The 20,181-nt window shown below is 44.2% G+C and overlaps 1 protein-coding gene across 3 annotated transcripts in view; it reads right to left on the bottom strand.

Annotated features, from left to right (window-relative positions):
- The window catches only part of LOC100999794 (TIAM Rac1 associated GEF 2), a 115,476-nt gene extending 95,656 nt beyond the window's left edge, over positions 1 to 19,820 (bottom strand). For all 3 annotated transcript variants that reach the window (XM_031661338.1, XM_031661336.1, XM_031661337.1), the window contains exons 1-2: positions 19,478 to 19,820; positions 15,695 to 15,919 (exon numbers count right to left, since the gene is read on the bottom strand). In XM_031661338.1, the coding sequence (XP_031517198.1) occupies positions 15,695 to 15,919; positions 19,478 to 19,792 (540 nt within the window). In that variant the 5' untranslated portion in view covers positions 19,793 to 19,820. The remainder of the gene's footprint in view (positions 1 to 15,694; positions 15,920 to 19,477) is intronic.
- Between the last annotated feature and the right edge of the window lie 361 nt (positions 19,821 to 20,181).

Below are 20,181 nucleotides of genomic sequence, written 5' to 3'. Positions count from 1 at the left end.
AACAGATGCCAGATAAATGAAAGTAGTGACTTTATGTTTCTGTTCATTCTGAGTAAATGACTCAAAACAATAAGAAGCAAATGGACTTCAGGGATAAGGGCAAATAGAACTTTTACTTAGAACACTCCTAAGTATCTTGGAGAATAACCACCATCTGTACATCTAAATAAAACTGAAGTATATGCAGCTGTTTACACCACAGAAGTTCCTATGAACTTCTTCAAAACGTAAGTCATGATTTAGTAAAGAAATGCAGCCAAACTCTGGGAGCCACTCTCCTTTCTCCCAAGGATGTCAAAATGCATTACCTACAAGTATTACCTTCATGCAAAGATAAATTATTAATAATAGGTGAAGAGAGGCTCTTGTGACTTGCCAACACAGGGACTCAGCAGAAGAACGAAAAGAACAGAAAGCTGTGATTCAAAAGGTCTTAAGAGCAATCTCAACACTCAAGAGAAGGTCTGTAAGTCAATGCTTGTAATAAAGGATTCAGTGTGAAGAGTGAGGTTATTTCAGGTCTAACAGTTGCAGCTTCAGTTCTGCCATGTTGCTGAGCACCAAAATGGACCTTAGCCTTTCACACTAAGCTTTCTAGGTGAATCCTTCATTCTGGATAAATGATACTTTGAAGGATTTCCAACACTGGACGCTCTGCCCCCTCCAAACTCTCCCCATAGAAAAGTATTACAAATTCTGGGCATTTCCCAGACCTTCTCCAAGTTCTCTGTATCTATTTCTTAGGTTGGTCGCTGCACAACTTTTCTGCATGAAAGAAAAACAGTCAAAAGATCTAAACAAAGAATTTCTTGATCATCATCATTTGTCAGCAAAACAGTGACATTCCAAGGTGCATTGAAACAATGTCAACATCCATAAGGAATTTAACCTCACTTAAGATCCTGTATACCCATATTAGCAACGTGGTGGCCTACTGGTATCAGCCTTGAATGGACAGAATGACCTGTTGGCTTTTAAAAATGCAGATGCCCAGGTCCTACACCTGAAGATTCTATCCATTAGGTCTGAGGTCTAGGAAAGTTTACATTTCATAAGCACCTCCTGGGATTCTGGTGCACGGCCTTACTGATGACTCCTGTTCTAGACTAACAAGACAGTTCAAACTGAAACGGCAAGTCTCTTCCGGGTTCTGCCATATTAGAGAATTCCAGATTCCAGAGCGACGGATGGGTACAAACTGACACCTTACTTAAGGTTCAGTAAAAACTATAATCTCAGTTCTGTTTCCCAAACATCTTCTCTCCAGATGATTCCTGAAAATCCAAAATTATAGATGGATTCCTTTGTCTTCTAATAATATGTAGACATTCCTAGATTGAATAACGCATTAAAGTTTATCACACTCATTTATGCCTCAGTGTAAAACACTTTATCAGATATTTTCTGAAGGTTGTATAGAGGGTGAAGATGTAAGAGGAAAGAAAATGAATGAGTGGCCAGGCACGGTGGCTCACGCCTGTAATCCCAGCACTTGGAGAGGCCAAAGGGCAGATTGCTTGAGCCCAGGAGTTTGAGACCAGCCTGGGCAACGTGGCAAAATCCTGTCTCTACAAAATATACAGAAATTAGCCAGGCATGGTGGTGCATGCCTGTAGTCCCAGCTACTTGAGAGGCTGAGGTAGGAGGATTGCTTGAGCCCAAGAGATGGAGGATGAAGAAAACTGACATCATGCCATTGCATTCCAGCCTGGATAACAGAGTGAGACTCTCTCCAAAAAGAAAAAAAGGAAAGAAAAAGAAAATGAAGGAGTCCTTGGATACCAGAAGGTAAAGATGCCCATGCCATCCATGATGGATTAAAAAGACAAAAAAGGCCAGGAGCGGTGGCTCACAGAACTTTGGGAGGCTGAGGCAAGCAGATCATTTGAGTTCAGGAGTTCAAGACCAGACTGACCAACATGGTGAAACCCCATCTCTACTAAAAATACAAAAAAACAAACAAAAATTAGCCATCTGTGGTGGCACATGCCTGTAATACCAGCTACTCAGGAGGTTGAGGCAGGAGAATCACTTGAACCCAGGAGGTGGAGGCTGCAGTGAGCCGAGGCCACACCACTGCACGCCAGCCTGGGCAACAGAGTGAGACTCTATCTCAAGAAAAAAAAAAAAAAAGACAAAATAAAATAAACTAAAATCCAGGTCTATGCCAATCACCATAGATTGGGGAAGAAGACAATCTCTTGTATTTGCACTGAGTCCTGTAGTTTTAAAAGTATTTTTGAAAGCACTATTTAATGTATTTATGTGACTACACGTCAAAGCAGCACTGAGAGGTAAAGACAGTTCCGTCCCAAACCATACACAGGGAATCATAAAGTTTTGTCAGAAACAAATAATCTTCAGCACTCATAGACCTCTCCACCCAAGGCTTGGGACAAAATACAGGTGAATTCAGAGGAAGAACACGGACCCAGATGCTTAGGTTTGTGGGAAAGTCAACAGGGCTGGAACACCCCAATAGCCCAAAGGAGACCTTATAAAAATCAAGACGTTTGTTGTTTTGATTATATCTTATTAAGTTTCAAGACAACCAGTATCTCAATAAACTGTACACTGTAGAGTTCATTTAAAATTTAATTTAGTAGAAAAAGCAAAGGAAAAGTAACCTTATGACTTCTCTATTTCAGCAATGTTCCTTATCTTCTTATCTTTATCCTGACTGGAGCGTTTTTTGTTTGTTTGTTAGTTAGTTTGTTTTTGTTTTTGTTGTGAGACAGGGTCTCACTCTGATACCCCGGCTGCGACTGCAGTGGCACTGTCGGCTCACTGCAACCTCTGCTTCCCACACTCAATTGATCTTCCCAACTCAGCCTCTCGAGACCACAAGTGCATGCCACCATGCCTGGCTAATTTTGCATTTTTTTGTAGAGACTGGGTTTTGCCATGTTGCCCAGCCTGGTCTCAAACTCCTGAGCTCAAAGCGATCCACCTGTGTAATGGTTAATATTACATACCAACTTGATTGGGCCATGGGGTACCCAGATATTTAGTCAAACATTATTCTGGGTGTGTCTCTGAGGATGTTTTGGGGGAGATTAACATTTCAGTGGGTAGACTGAGTAATGCGATTGCCTTCCCTAATGTGGGTGGGCCTCATCCAATCTGTTGACAACCTGAAGAGAACAAAAAGGCTGACACCCCCTCAAGTAACAGAGAACTCCTCCCCCCTGACAGCCTTCAAACTGGGACACTGGCTTTTTTTCCCCCTTGGCTTTGGACAAAACATGGGTTCTTCCTCAATCTTGAGTCTGCCAGTCTTCAGCCCAGAACTACACTGTCAACTCTCTTCATTCTCATGCCTTCGACTCATACTGGAACTATATACCATTGGCTCTCCCAGGTCTCCAGCTTACTGACTTACCCTGCAGACCTTGGGACTTGCCCTTCTCCATAAATGCATGAGCCTATTTCTTTTTTTTTTTTTTTTTTTGAGACGGAGTCTCACTCTGTCACCCAGGCTGGAGTGCAGTGGTCGGATCTCGGCTCACTGCAAGCTCCGCCTCCCAGGTTTACGCCATTGTCCTGCCTCAGCCTCCCGAGTAGCTGGGACTACAGGCACCTGCCACCTCGCCCGGCTAGTTTTTTTGTATTTTTTCAGTAGAGACGGGGTTTCACCGTGTTAGCTAGGATGGTCTCGATCTCCTGACTTCGTGATCCGCCCGTCTCGGCCTCCCAAAGTGCTGGGATTACAGGTTTGAGCCACCGTGCCCGGCCGAGACTATTTCTTATAATAGATCTCTCTTTCTCTCCCTACACAAACACATAAACACACCTCTTCATGTATACACACATCCTACTGGTTCTGTTTCTCTGGAGACCCCTGACTTACACAGCCTTCATCCCTGTAGATCTCTGTGGCAGAGTTAGCCATCTTTACTTACATATCTATTCCATATTGAAAGATCATAGTCACCTTATTTTTAAGGTCATGGTTATTTATAGAAAGAATCAGTCACAGAGCTTAAATGAAGATCTGTGGTTAAATAAGAACCAATATGAAATATTTGACTTTTCTTTCCACAGACTCACCAAAGTTGTAGAGAGGAACTTGAAGGAGTATTCAAGTAAAAGTATGGTGAGGCCCCAGATTCAGATGCTTGGGTTCCTTAGAGGGAAGGAAGATGGACAAGTGCTGGACCCATAGGCTCACAACAGACCTTATAGTATTTAGAAAGGCTGTTAACATTTGCAATGAAATTGCAAAGGAGTTGATGTTACCATACCTTCATTTCTCAGCAGGCGAAACTTAAGTCCAGAAGAGAAGCGATTTGACCAGAGTCACGTAAAAAGTTTGCCCTACCAGACTAGCAGACCTAAAGCTGATTCTGATGTGAACAACATGTGGGTGACAGGGACGCTCTCAAGTAGCTATGACGGGGCCCCTGATTTCAGGTCTTCTAATTCATAGGCAGATACCTGTGCACTATCCTAACCATGACCTCAGCAACTTTCATTTATATTTTTACCTGTCAACTTTATTTCTGCCCATATACCCCTAGGTATTCTACAGACAAGGAGGTAAGACTACCACACTCTCATTTAGTGGCCCTATTCATATTGAACACTTTACATCATTTTAATATCCTACCAGCCTTGACGTTCAAACCCAGCCCAAATTTAAAGCAATGTTAACATGAAAGAAAAACATTTTATAACAATTCCTCAGAAGGTGACATAAAAGAAAGACAAAGATATATATTTTAAAGGGTAAAGGAAGAAATAAAAGATAATATTTTAGCTATTAAGTATGTTAGTTTAGAGATTCAGTAGAGTTCAATGATAATAATCACCAAAATAGTAATGTATTACCTGACCACATTTATCAAGATGTTTCTGGAGATATTTTTTTCTAACATCAAAAACTAAAATGCCCAAAATCAGTTCTTTTTAATCCAAGACACTCCACCCCCTTTTCCTAAATTCTTTAAATACTGATAAGTTTCTAGATGTTTTGTTATTTTTTAAAGACAAGCATCAAGATATGATACAAAAATTTAAAGAAAAAAAAAAAAAAACACTTCCAGCCTGGTCAACATGGTAAAACCCCATCTCTATAAAAGATACAAAACTCAGCCAGGTGTGGTTGGCACACACCTATAGCCCCATCTATGCGGGAGGCAGAGGTGGGAGGATAGCTTGAGCCCAGGAGGTCGAGGCTGCAGCGAGCCGAGACAGGGCCACTGCACACTCCAGCCTGGGCAACAGAGTGAGACCCTGTCAAAAAAAAAAAAAGTAAAAAATGTAACTTCTATAGAGATTAAGCTTTTGTTCCTTTTAATGCCCATGCTCAAAACATAAAAATGAGAAGACTGAAAAAAACTCACTCTAAGGAGGTTTTCTTTATCTTTCATTGTGAAAGGAAGTTACTAATAACAAAATTACAGGGGAACGCTCCCATTTTAAACACTGGCACAAATTCAATGAAAAATTTTCCTCTTTACTGCTAACATAGCTTTATTGATTTAATGAACTCAGAAAGGTTATGGTCTCCTGTAGTAAAGTGGGAGGGAGACGGATGAAGCCTAATGCTAAAAATAACAAATGAATAATGTTTTTTTTTAAAAAAAGATGACAAGTACATTCCTGCCACACCCAGCAGTCCTAGAAAAATATTTTCTGCCATTTAGTCATTTAATCGCAGTAGTCATTTGCCTATTACTAGGTTTGTCCTGTAAGATAATTCATGTTTCCTTCTTGGTGTAAGAAGCTAAAAATCTCCCGTTCTATGCTTTCCAAATACTAAAACCCATCTTCACAGAAGAACCAGCTAGTGACATAGACTACACTCAAGTTCAGCAGTAGTTAGAACAACCAGCTAAAGTTGAGAGATTCGGTTTTGTTCTATTTTCCTTTGAGATATAATTCCCATACCCAGAAATTCACTCAGTTTTATAATCAATGTAATTCCCATCAAATCAACCTGAAAAATCCACATTATAAAAACAAGTAAATCTAGGATTCTATTCCATACAAAACAATTCATCACCTGGTTTAGTTAGCAAGCAAAGCATCATCTGATTTACCCAAGTCTTACGGAACAGTAGCGCCTATGAATTAGGAGCACAGATTTGTGTCCAAATCCCAGCTCTGCCACTGACCAGCTGTGTGACATGAGCAAATGCACTTCTTGCCACTCCAGTGGCACAATCTGTTAATGCGTGGTACTTATACAGAAAATGTACTTCTCGTCTGGGCGCAGTGGCTCACTCCTGTAATCCCAGCACTTTGAGAGGCCGAGATGGGAGGATCGCTTGAGCCCAGGAGTTCGAGACCAACCTGGGCAATGTAGAGAGACCTTCTGTCTATTTTTTTGAAAAAATTTAATTCTAAAAAAGAAGAAGAAAAAGAAAAGACATATAATTCTCCTAAGGGTCTATTTACTTGTCCATCAAATGGGTGCTATATCTACATCTTTACCTTGTGGAGTTACTGTGAAATCACATATGATAGTGGCCTAAGGCAGAGGCTCTAATAAAACAGGGAAGGGAAGCATGAGAACAGGGCAGGGCAAAAGGAGGGGTTCTGTTAGCCGGGGGTGAAGGAAGAAGGCCTAGAACACTGGGGAGTGGGGTGGGGGCTGACTCAGAGAAGAACTCTGTTTCCTGCAGTAAAGAGGACAGATCCTTGGACAGACGAGACAGAGGTGCGTCCACACATTCACTAACTCAAGCAAAGCATCAAGGGTTCAGAGGGAAAAAAAAGTCACGGTTCCTCCAGGAGCACGTAGTTTATAGCAGGAACAACCTTACACACGAAGAAATAATGACAAAGCCACAGATGAGAGCAGTGGCACAGACATGGAGAACTGTGGGAGGGGAGTGGGGTTCCCTGATGGAGTGGGCGAGACGGCGATCAAGGACAGCACCCTGGAGGAAGCGACCTCTAAACCCTTCATGACAGTCGAGAAGGGGTGAGCCAGATGAAGAGGGCGGAGGGGAGCAGGGCACATTTGTGCACAGCACGGGAGTCCTCACTGCCTGAGGAAAAACCTGAAGAAAGGAGCAGAAGGGTGAGCTCAGGGAGTTGCAGGTAAAGGTCAAGGTGGGGAGAGGTTATCAGGGACTTTATCTGGCAATCACAGGATCACATGTGCTTTTTATTTTTTTACTTTTATTTTATTTATTTATTTTGAGACATACCACTCTGTTGCTCAGGCTGGAGTGCAATGGTGTGGTCTCAGCTCACGGAAACCTCTGCTTCCTGGGTTCAAGCGATTCTCCTGCCTCAGCCTCCCAAGTAGCTGGGATTACAGGCGTGTGTCATGACACCTGGCTAATTCTTTTTGTATTTTTAGTAGAGATGGGGTTTCGCCACATTGGCCAGGCTGGTCTCGGACTCCTGACCTCAAGTGTCCGCCCACCTCGGTCTCCCAAAGTGCTGGAATTACAGGCATGAGCCACTGCGCCTGACCCGGATGTGCTTTTCAGATGCAACCCAGTCTGGCTGTTGTATGGAAGATGCATTGGATGAAGGGCGAAACTGGAGGCTTCTGCAGTGGTACTGGGAGGAGAGAGTGACAGACAGTCCTACTTCCCCTGACCACCTCTCACCACCTACCTATAACCACATTGCCTTTGCTCCCACTGTGCCTTGGCCTGGAAGCCCCCTCTCCATTCTCCTTCTGGTAAACTCCTCATTTTTTAAGAAGCAACTCAGCATCCCTCCTCCAGGGTCTTCCATGACTGCACGTGAGGCTACATTTCCCGATTCTGTCTTCCACAGCGCTGGAATGCCATGTGCACTGAATCACTGCGTTATGTTGAAATTGTACGCTCAACTCTGTCACCTGCTAGACTGAGAGCACCCTGAGGGCAGAGACAGTGACTTCTTTGAGTCTCCAATCTGTGCACATTTGCCTGACCTAGAGTATGCACTGAACAAATGCTCACCGAACTAAACCAAACATTCTTATTCTCCTGTCAAAAACATTTCCAGGCTGGGCGCGGTGGCTCATGCCTGTAATCCCAACACTTTGGGAGGCCAAGGTAGGCAGATTGCCTGAGGTCAGGAGTTTGAGACCAGCCTGGCCAACATGGCAAAACCCCATCTCTAGTAAAAATACAAAAATTAGCCGGACGTGGTGGCGTACGCCTATAATCCCAGCTACCCAGGAGGCTAAGGCAGGAGAATCGCTGGAACCTGGGAGGCAGAGGCTGCAGTGAGCCGAGATCACACCACTGCACTCCAGCCTGGGCGACAAAAGAGAAACACTCCATCTCAAAAAAAATAGAAAATAAAAACACTTCCAGCCACGCACATTGGCTCATGCCTGTAATCCCAGCACTTTGGGAGTCTGAGACAGGCAGATCACTTGAGGTCAGGAGTTTGAGACCATCATGGCCAACATGGTAAAACCCCACCTCTACTAAAATACAAAAATTAGCAGGACGTAGTGGCACATGCCTGTAATCGCAGCTGCCCGGGAGGCTGAGGGACGAGAATCACTTGAACCCAGGAGGCAGAGGTTGCAGTGAGCCAAGACCATGCCACTGCACTCCAGCCTGGGCAACACAGCAAGACTCTGCCTTAAAAAATAAAAAAATAAAAAGTAACACTTTCACCATCTCCCTGTTGCCTACTGAATAAAGTTCACATCTTCACGCACCACCTCCACGATCTGGCTTTATCTCCCTCAAATCCCCTCACAAATATGCTACTCTCCAGTGGTTTGTTCTTCAAACTGCTTCCCCCTGCACACATCTAGAAATACACCATAGTATCCTCGTATTTTCCTCAAAGCTTTGTTCTCAGTGTTCTCACCAGTTTCCAGTTGTCTAAATGCAATCCATCCTCTTTACGATTTTAAAACTGTATTTAAGTAAATATTTAAACTGAAGCCCACGTTTCACAAAACCCAGAGCAGTCTCAACCCTATCAGCAAGTGCTTCCTCCTTCCCCAAGTACCCCCTGGTAGTCCAATCACCTCCTCCCTCTCCAGCCTAATTAACCACAGAAGCAGGCCTGGCTCCCCTGGAAATCGCACATAATGAGACAGGATGGGGGACGCCATCTGGGAGAATGCCAAGACTGCCTAAGGGTGGTGAGGTTTTGTCCTTGTTTACTTGTTTGAAATAATAAGTGGAAAGGAAAATAAAGTACTAACTGGACTTAATTTACAACTCTTCCTCCCTGGGAACTTCAAAGGCGATCTGGCGTGTGGATGGCGGTGTGATCTGGTCCACATTGGACACGCTCAAATGAAAGCTGCATCATCCTACCCCAGAAATACCCAAGAGGCCCAGGACACGGCCAGAGCATGTGACCACTGACAGTAGGCAGTTCAGTCAGTACGTTAACTGTGATAGGCCTTTTTATTTCAAAAAGGATCTTCTCCACCCACGTACTTCAAAGAAAACCTGTTCCAGAGAATTTCTCTTGCATGATGTCATCTACATTGTACATTCTATTTTTAGGCTAGAAATGACTACATCTGAGGTTCTCAGGGAAAATCGCTAGGGAGGAAGCTACATAAATAAATGTATATTTATTGAGGTTTTAAAATGCTAAGTGGATAAAGCACTGCTCTTTTACAGACATTTTTAAAAGGAAGTTTAGAGAAAGCTAAACGCTTAGGGAATATTTTGGAGACCCTGTCCTGATTGGTCTTGATCTGTAAATACCTTTGCCTTTGTAGCTTCACATTACATGTTTTTGTCAAATATCTCATAAAAGCAATTTTAAGCAAGTAGTTGTTCCTGCTTAAGGTTTCCCAGTCTTTGTGTCTGAAGGTAAAAAGTAAGCAGCTCTTGGCCAGGCACGGTGGTTTCACGCCTGTAATCCCACCACCTTGGGAGGCCGAGGCGGGCAGATCACCTGAGGTCAGGAGTTCAAGAACAGCCTGGTCAACATGGTGAAACCCCATCTCTACTAAAAATACAAAAATTAGCTGGGCGTGGTGGTGGGTGCCTGTAATCCCAGCTACTCAGGAGGTTGAGGCAGGAGAATCGCTTGAACCCAGCAGGCGGAGGTTGCAGTGAGCCGAGACTGCACCACTACACTCCAGCCTGGATGACAGAGTGAGACTCTGTCAAAAAAAAAAAAGAAAAAAAAAAAAAAGAGCAAACAGCTGTCTTTACATCCTGCTGACAAAGGACACAAGGACAATGGGCACAGCAAACATAACTCAGGCTACACGCTGCAAAGCCCTTCAGGAACATGTGACTAAATCATAACCTCAAAGAGTGCAATACAGTGAGAATACTTTCAGGTAGAATTTCTTTTTCTTTTTTTTCCTTTTTCAGAAATAGTGTCTTGCTTGTTGCCCCACCTCATCTTGAGCTCCTGGCCTCAAGTGAACCTCCAGCCTCAGCCTCCCAAAGTACTGGGATTACAGGCATGAGTCACCGCGCCTGGCCAAGAATTTCTAAGATCAATCCTGATTGTCTGTTACCAGAAACTCACAAGAATAACGTGAGAAGGGGAGTGCATGTACGGCAGGGGTTGGGAGAAGGCTGTAGGGGAGAAAGGGGTGTGGGGAGGACATAGGAAGGGGTTAGGGCCTGGGCTATGGGTAGGCGAGAACCAAAAATTAGTAGTATTAGAATAGTGCACTTAAAATAACTAAACTGATGATTCTGTCAAAGAATGCATAATGGGCCACAGGTGATAATTACCCTCATTCTTTAAAACAGCTTCTCCTCAGGCCACCTGACCATCCAGACCCCTGGATTTATGTAAGGGTTTATGTTAAAGTAACCTCCCCTCTTAATCAGAGAATAGCACCAACTATGATGTCATCAATTAAACATTTACAAACTATGGACAAGGGAATACAATTACAGTTAATGAAAATTTAAATTAAAAAAAAAATGTTTGCTTAGACTCCCTGTGGCCACAAAGAAACCCCCACCCACCACCACCACACACACAACAGGCCAGGAGCCTCTCAGTGTTGTCAAATGTCCCTTTTCTCTCCCTAGCCCTAAACATCTGACCTACGCAAAGACCTGAAAACTCCAAGCTGGGCATCCCTTCGACAGGACTACATACGGTCAGGATGAGATTTTTGACTGGGGTGCTCTGAACACTCTGAGACACTCGAATCCACAAGTCTCATCTCAGGGTAAACAGGCTGTGGCTGCTGGATCCTGGAAAATCAGCACCATGGGTAAGACATGGTACAAAGAAAACTCTGGGATAACCGTGTCTCCTTCAGGCTCTTTGATCTGTCCCATCACCTCCACATGGCCTCCCACCCTGCGGCACAGCTGCACTGCCTGGGGAGCTGAACGCCCCCTAGCTGTGAGCAGGGTGAGGCCCCTTAAGAGGGGCAGGCAGGGCCTGAGAGGATGCAAGCTGGGCTCATGGGGGCAGCTCTCCCTCAGCAATGTCAGCAGCTGTGTTCTTGTTGGATCCCAAAGTCTTCCACCTCCTGCATTCTTCTTGGCAGTTTTGGCTTCCTCCTTAAAACTATTTTGTACTTTGGAGTTTAAATGGCATATCCTGGTTGACCAACAGTTCCACTCAGGGGCGTAAGTTACTGTCTTTAAGATTCTACAAAATTGAGGCTGAGCGTGGTGGCTCACGTCTGTAATCCCAGCACTTTGGGAGGCTGAGGCAGGTGGATCCCCTAAGGTCAGGAGTTCGAGACCAGCCTGACCAACATGGTGAAACCCCGTCTCTACTAAAACTACAAAATTGGGCTAGGCGTGGTGGCGGGTGCCTGTAATCCCAGCTACTCGGGAGGCTGAGGCATGGGAATCGCTTGAACCCAGGAGACGGAGGTTGTGGTGAGCCGAGATCATATACCATTACAATCCAGCCTGGGCAACAAGAGCAAAACTCTGTCTCAAAAAAAAAAAAAAAAAAAAAAGGAAAGAAAAAGAAAAAAAAAGATTCTATAGAATTACAGAAAATGATACACCCTGTTATACATTTTCCATGTAAACTGTTGAACTTGTGTCACTTGGGATCAAGCCCTTGTATCTACGCAGCCAGCACAGTGCCACTCCACTGCTTGACACCTTTTGCCCCACTCTGTCCTCCAAACTGCTGCCTGATTAATCATCATGCTTTGTCCTCAGCTTAAAAACTTGTATTCCCCCCTTGAATGCAGAGTATAAAATAAACCTTACCATCTGAACCTTGCCTACAGGACCACTATGGGCTGAATGTGTCCCTCCAAAAACAATACATACGTTGAAATCTTAATGCTTTAGGTGATGGTATTAGGAAGTGGGGCCTTTTTAAAAGGGGCAGTGATTAGGTCATTGTTTGGAGTGCGATTTATGGGTGTAGTGTGAATGTTATCATAGTTAGTGTGTGAGTGCAGATGTCTGACAAAACGCCCAGAATGTCCAAATCTGTTTAGACCAACTGTGTGGGGATATTCCAATTTGGGATGGCATCACATGCTAGGGCGCACCAACCTTCAAGATAACCAGACACAGACGGATCCCTGTACAGGGACTATAAAAGGAGAAGCCCTCAGGCAGCTCGACCTGCTCTGCTGAGACACAGACTCATGAGGATGAGACGCTGCCACTCAGAAAGGGACCCGGAGTCAGGCTTGCCATCTCCTCGACTGAACGCTTCAGCCTCAACGTTCCAGCCTTGACGCCAGAGGAAGCTATTCCCAGATGGCTGAGGACTTCTGTGACCAATCCTGTGCCTATTCATGTAAGATCCCCAACCTGTTCCTAACAGGTGAAAAACGAGAGTTGTGTGTAGCGAGAATGGGGATAAAATACCTATATTTGTTAAGAATTGTCTGCGTGCCAATAAACCGTGTGATTCAAGCATTAAGTTACAGCGTCTTTCATCCTTTGCCGCTTAATCCACTGCGCAGGACAGTCATAACGGCAGAGCCCTCATAAACAGGATGAGTGGCCTTATAAAAGGCGGCCCGGAAAGACCCCTTGCCCCTCATGTCATGCTACAATACGGTAAGAAGATGCTAGAATACGGGAAGAAGATGCTTCTAGAAACCAGAAAGCAGGGCCTCACCAGATACTGAATCTGCCGGCGTCTTGATCTTGGACTTCTCAGCCTTCAGAACTCTGAGAAATAAATTGCTCTTGTTTATAAACCACCCAGTTTAAAGTATTTTCTTCCAGACTAAGACACAGACTGAAAAAGCTGCATTGCCTGTCCAACCTAACCGCCAACTCTCATCACTTCCCAAACCTTTAACTCCAGGGTGCTCCAGAGCCCCAGGCCACCACTCAGTCACTTCCAGTTGTCTCTCCATGCTTGCCCAACCCCCTCCCAGCCTGGAAATCCTTCACATCTCTCAACAACTTTTTTTTTTTTTTTTGAGGCGGAGTCTCTGTCGCCCAGGCTGGAGTGCAGTGGCACGATCTCAGCTCACTGCAAGCTCCACCTCCTGGGTTCACACCATTCTCCTGCCTCAGCCTCCTGAATAGCTGGGACTACAGGCGCCTGCCACCACACCTGGCTAATTTTTTTTTTGTATTTTTAGTAGAGATGGAGTTTCACTGTGTTAGCCAAGATGGTCTCGATCTCCTGACCTCGTGATCCGCCCACCTCGGCCTCCCAAAGTGCTGGGATTACAGGCGTGAGCCACCACGCCTGGCCTCTTAACAACTTTTTAACACCATATTCTTCCAGGAAGTCTTCATTTCCTCAAGATCACAATACAACCTCAACCCTCTCATCTCCCACCATATTTGATGACTATACCAGCTGTCACCTAACTTAGATCATTTTAGAAGGTCCTTTAGTTTCATGTTCACAAGGTTTGCTCTCTAACTAAATTATAACTTCTTAGAAACGGGGTCCCTATTTTATAATTATTTTTATTTCTTTAAGCTAGATGCATCTATTAGGTACACCAGTATTTGCAGATGGGAAAATAAGCAAGAGAAAAAGAACTGAGATGGGAGAAAGGCAACATGAGATATGAGAAAAGGAGAAGCAAAGGTAGATAGAGTCAGAAGATTAATCAGGGGCAGAGGTCAGAATTATTTGGTTATTTTGCTATTGCCAATTGATACTTTATTCCAAATTCTCGGTGTATCAATGAATGCATGCCTTTAATCCGTTTCCTATTTTTAGCCAGAAATTTTTTCCTACTCATGCTTAATTCTTTTCTATTTTTTTAGACAGAGTCTCACTCTGTTCCCTAGGCTAGAGTGCAATGCACAGTCTCAGCTCAATGCAACCTCTCCCTCCCAGGTTCAAGCGATTCTCCTGCCTCAGCTTCCAGAGTAGCTGGAATTACAGGTGCCCGTCACCAAGCCTAGATAATTTTTGTATTTTTAGTAGAGATGGGGTTTTGTCATGTTGGTCATGCTGGTCTCAAACTCCTGACCTCAGGTGATCTGCCCACCTCGGCCTCCCAAAGTGCTGGGATTACAGGTGTCAGTCACTGCGCCCAGCTGGGATTATAGGTGTCTGCCACCACGTCCAGAATTCAGGCTGAATTCTTCATATATACACAGATGAAAAAATTTCCAAACAAGGTTAAACATTCAGACATAAACAGAGGTATGATTTAATTTGCAATTTAAATAAAACACCATATGTAAAATTCCTTTCTAATAAGTCACCATATGTAAATTGTTGTGTTACCATGAAATTTTTTTTCTAAAGAATCTGGTTTCTCTGTAATAACAAGTAACTAAAGGAAGAAAAATGCAAGAACCTGCTCATTATCTATCTTCATCCCATTCCTCATTCAAGTTCCCAGGTCATTTGACAACTGGTTTTGGAGGGCGCTGTAGTGGATTCTATAGCGACTCACCCAGATCCCCACTTCAAGACAGAAGGATTCCTTTCCTTCTCCCAGCTAACACACAGATCCCCTCGTGGTAACTGACCTCTACTGAAGAGAGCTGCCTTGCCCTGCTGGCCTGAGGGGACAAAGGCCGGCCACCTTGCCTCCATACAGAACTCTGAAGGGCCCTCCCAGCTCCACAGCTCGCTGTGGGACAAGCTGCATCACAATGCAACTTGTCCCTCCCAGATCTTGCTCCCTCACTCTAGGCTGGCATTGTCCCTGAGGGCATTCCCAGTAAAACTTGTCACGTCTAAATCTCTATCAAAGTCTGTCTCCTAGGAAACCTGACTTAAGATAAGGATGCTCGAAATTCCACTAACACTTGTCTAAGTGTTGAGGTTGTCTGAGCAAATGGAAATAAAAATGTTCAAACTGCTTCCCCTTCTCTAAAATGCAAATACCATAGGAACCAGCCATTTATTACATGAATATGGAACCAGAGCAGAGAAAAGAAAGCATTTCGTTAGCTGCTTCTCTGTTATAAACAGAAAAATTACTGTTTTCTTGCAATCCACAGACACAGAAACAGCTGTTATACCATATCACGTTTTCCAAAGCTATTGTATTAGACTCTTGCCTGTCTAATCTTCTAGTGGTTTTATTCTATGGATTTTGTTCAGAAAATGACAATATATGAGTGAATCATCAAGGCCAGAAGGCACTATTCAAATTAGGAATTAAGTTTGGGTCACAAAGTATTTCAGGATATACATAGAGCCGCCAAAGGTTGTAAAGCATATCGTACCACCCATGTCACAAAACAGCAAACATTAGGTACCTAAAATGAAAAGCCACAGAAACTACTTCCCCCAGGGTGTAAGAAATACCACCAAGATGTGAGCCAAGAAATACCACCAAGATGAGAGCCTGCGTTCAGTCACTGCACAAGTGACGTGAGCAACAGAAGAAAACTCAGGAGCAGACAAACAGTACCTGGTTCTCTATGGCTTTCCTGTTCTTTGGGTCGCTCACAATGGACAGCTGCAGCTCTGCCATCTTCTTCATCTTGCTGTCCATGTCTATCTTCTGAAGCAGGTTTTTGGTCTGGTTCTTCAGTAGCCGCAGTGTGTCCTCTTTCCCATGCTTCTTTGCAAAAAGGGATGCACAAGCAGAGTGTACGGCGGTGACCCAGTTTTCTAGATCTGTCTGGCTGGTGGCCTACACACAGGGAGGGAGAAAGCCTGTTTCAAATTATTTTACCACTAAAGTGCTCTCCAAAATGGCAGGCTGGGCTTAGACGTGCAAAATCCAAGAAGTACTTGCACTGCATACAAGTTGCTTAATTTCAAAAACACATTCAACCATTCAACTCAGGTTCAGAGGGACTCAGAGAACATTAGGAGCAGAGGAGAAAGCATCATGGAGCTCTGAATACGACAGGAACTAAAACCAGAAACAAGCGCTAGCCAACCACACAGCAGTGATGAACGGGTGGGCACGCTCATGACCCACATTCACATGCACTCTCTAAAAGGGATGCTTGGACTGGTGGCTCATGCCTGTAATCCCAGCACCCTGGGAGGGAGGCCAAGGTGGAGTGGATCACCTGAGTCAGGGTGGTACAGAGACCAGCCTGGCCAACAAGGTGGCTCATCTACTAAAATAAGTAGCTGGGTGTGGTGGCTGTGCCTGTAATTAGCTACTTGGGAGGCGAGACATATGAAATCACTTTGGGCTGGGAGGCGGGGTTTGGTGAGCCCGTCATACTGCATCAGCCTGGGTGTGATGAAGCGAGACTCTGTCAAAATAAACAAATAAATAAAATGAAGAATTAGCGGGTGTGGTGGTGCATGCCCACAGAATACAGTGAAACTACTCGGGAGAGCAGAGACAGGAGAATCACTTGAGCCAGGAGGTGGAGACTGCAGTGAGCTGAAGTTGTACTCCAGACTAGGCAGGGCAGGAGACTCCGTCTCAAAACAAATAAATAAAATAAATAAATAAATAAATGGATGCTTGTCTTCAGAATTTTAACAAGAATGAGTAAACAGGACTAGAATATGAAATTTTGAAAACTGGATGCTCAGGAAATTACATCTCTGACTGAGTAGCAGTGGTCAAGCCTGTAATCCCAGCACTTTGGGAGGCCGAGGCGAAAGGAGGATCGAGGTCAGGAGAGATGAGACCATCCTGTAGCTAACATGGTGAGCAAAATCTCTAAAATACAAAAACAGCGAGACGAGGTGGTGAGCCTGTAGTCCCAGCTGGGGAGGCTGAGGCAGGAGGATGGCGCATAAACCTGGGAGCAGAGCTTGCAGTGAGGCTGAGATCTGGCCACTGCCTCCAGCCTGGGCGACAGAGCGAGAGACTCCATCTCAAAAAAAAAAAAAAAAAAAAAAATTACATCTACAGGATAGCCTCGATACAAAAAAAAAAAGGTAATACCTCACTGCATTGCTGGGAAACAGAAATGTTATATTGTCTTTTGAATATGAGGACATAGCAGTGACTCTAACACAAAGGAATATATGCTATTTTATAAGAGAAAAAATATTTTTTGTTTTGACTGGGCACAGTGGCTCATGCCTGTAATCCCAGGACTTTTGAGCCCAGGAGTTAAAACCAGCCTGGGGAATACAGTAAGTCCCCAAGTCAATTAAAAAATAATAATAAGGACAGATGTGGTGTCCTGTCCCCAACACACGACCAAGGTGAGCAGGTCACTTGGTCCAGAGTTGAGCATTTTGGCGGCTGTGGTGAGAGCACCTGATCTCCATAAAAAAATAAAATAAAAAAAAAATTAGCCAGGCATGGTCATGACACCTAATCCAGCTACTTGGGAAACTGAGGCAGGAATTCAAGAATCGCTTGAACCTGGGAGGCGGAGGTTGCAGTGAGCTGAGATCACACCACTGTACTCCAGCCTGGGCAACAGACCAAGACTCCATCTCAAATAATAATAATACATTTTTTAAAAGAAAAATACTTTAAAAACAATAAGCAAAGTTTGAATAAAGCACAGTGGGCAAATGGGTATTATTCTAAGCAGGCTGAAAAGTACTTTCATTTCTCTTGATGTCCAGAAATAACCACACACATTCGAGTCACAGGGTCAAACCTCAAGTGGCCTCTGGGATCACAAAACAGAACACCTGGGAAAACTTTATTGTTGTTGTTGCTGCTAAGACAGGGTCTCTGTCGCCTGGGCTGGAGTGCAGTGGCACAATCATAGCTCCCTGCAACCTTGACCTCCTGGGCTCGAATGATCCTCAAGCCTCAGCCTCCCAAGTAGCTGGGACCAGAGGTACACACCACCATGCCTGGCTAATTTTTTTATTTTTCTTTCATAGAGATGGGGTCTCACTGTGTTGACCAAGCTGATTTCGAACTCCTGTCCTCAAGCCCTCCCCCTGCCTCAGCCTCCAAAGTGCTGGGATCACAGGCAGGAAAACTCTGAAAACTAAGGATGTTTTACCTGAATCACAAAATAAAACATTCATTTCACACTTACCCCTAAGAAGTCCATGCAGATTTAACCTAAGGTTTTGTTATTGTTGTTGTTTGTTTTTTTGCCTTCCCTACAATTCAGACTAACATAAATTCATTACTTTGCTTTAAAGCGTCATAGAAGTTTTTAAGCAACCTTTCTGTTAAGAAAAGGAAAATCAAATCTCAGGCCCTGGCTCTAGTAAGCTAAGTCAAGTTGGAACAGCAATACAACTAAAGGCCCAGGGAGCTTACCTAGTGCTGGTCCCAGCAGGGAGCACTTCAGAGCATTCTAGACTCCCAAAGTCAGCCTAGAGAACACTGTTACACTGCAGGGCTTCTGAGGGCACCCAGGACCATCTTTATGAGAGATTCTAAACCCAGGCTTTACGAGATTTTCCATGAAACTTCCAGTCAGATGTAACCTACAGCCAACACTGTGTGTATGTCAAGTGCTGGGTTTAGACGGGGGGCATTTAAGAAGTAGACTTCACTTCCCAGCTCTCACTCTCACCTCTTCTGAGTTAATATTAATCACCAAGTTAGAATTTATTCAGCATTTAACACACACACATGATGTTATTTACTCTTAAGGTATTCGTGTAAGCCACTGGTTGAAGGGCCCAAAGCTCAGAGAAGTCTGGTATGGGCACCAAGATCACTTACAAACTCAATGCTAACAAAGGTGCCAGGATTCAAACCCAAGCCTGATCCCCAATACCGATGGCTCAGGACCACCATGTTCCCCAACATCTCATTGGCTAGAAAGTCACTGAAAATTCTAACAGTAGATAACCTGAATCTTAAGATCCTAAGACCACTTCCACAGCGAACTGAGACCTCACAGCATTTGTCTATGAGAGTTTTCCCGAAAACCTCTGACATCCACTGAGATTCGTGGGAAGAGCCCAAGCCCCTCCCATCAATATTCTCCAAGCTTCATTTTAAAAGCCCCAAATCTGGGAATCTTCACTATTGCACTCACTAGATCGCAAGCTACTCCAGAACAGGGATCATGATTTTTTTTCCCTTTGTGTGCCAAAGAGCATCTCATGGGCCACAGCCTGGGACTTCAGAGGCACCTGAAAAGTGCCCTCTGGATGAATGACTGGATTGCTGATGGCCCAAGGCCCTTGGCAGTCAGGGGAGGCCAACATCTGTTGCTTAAGGCCAAATCCAAAACCTGACTAAGCATGTATTCAATTTCATTTCCAAGTTTTGCCTTTTCTGTTCCTTCTTATTCTAGCAGTACATAAACTATTACCTCCACTTACAAAGTGCCGGCAGTACCTGGAAAAGGTAGACGTCCCCAAAGGAGTTGCTGAGGCAGAACACGTTTTCTTTCTTGGGATGTTCTGGAACAGACTGCACTATGCTGTCTTCTGCAAACAGAGCACACCGAGGGGCACTGCTCTGATCCGTGGAATTCTTCCCATAGGTCTCATAAAACAGCAGCGTGCATCCTGTGAAACACATAAGCAAAATCACATCCCGGTCATCTCTGGAGATGTAGGAAAGGACTGGGAAGGAAAGTGATACACTTTTAAAAACAGTATGGTGATTCCTCAAGGATCTAGAACTAGATGTACCATATGACCCAGCCATCCCATTACTGGGGATATACCCAAAGGATTATAAATCATGCTGCTATAAAGACACATGCACAGGTATGTTTATTGCGGCACTATTCACAATAGCAAAGACTTGGAATCAACCCAAATGTCCATCAGTGACAGACTGGATTAAGAAAATGTGGCACATATACACCATGGAATACTATGCACCCATAAAAAAGGATGAGTTTGTGTCCTTTGTAGGGACATGGATGCAGCTGGAAACCATCATTCTTAGCAAACTATCACAAGAACAGAAAACCAAACACCGTATGTTCTCACTCATAGGTGGGAACTGAACAATGAGATCACTTGGACTCGGGAAGGGGAACACGAGCCCCTTTTAAACGACACCAATGTGCTCAAACCAGCAGTGATCTA

The sequence above is a fragment of the Papio anubis genome, unplaced genomic scaffold (assembly GCF_008728515.1).
Source record: "Papio anubis isolate 15944 unplaced genomic scaffold, Panubis1.0 scaffold132, whole genome shotgun sequence".
NCBI lineage: Eukaryota > Metazoa > Chordata > Mammalia > Primates > Cercopithecidae > Papio > Papio anubis.
The sequence above is the reverse complement of the archived record's forward strand: the minus strand, read 5'-3'. Positions and strand labels throughout refer to the sequence as shown.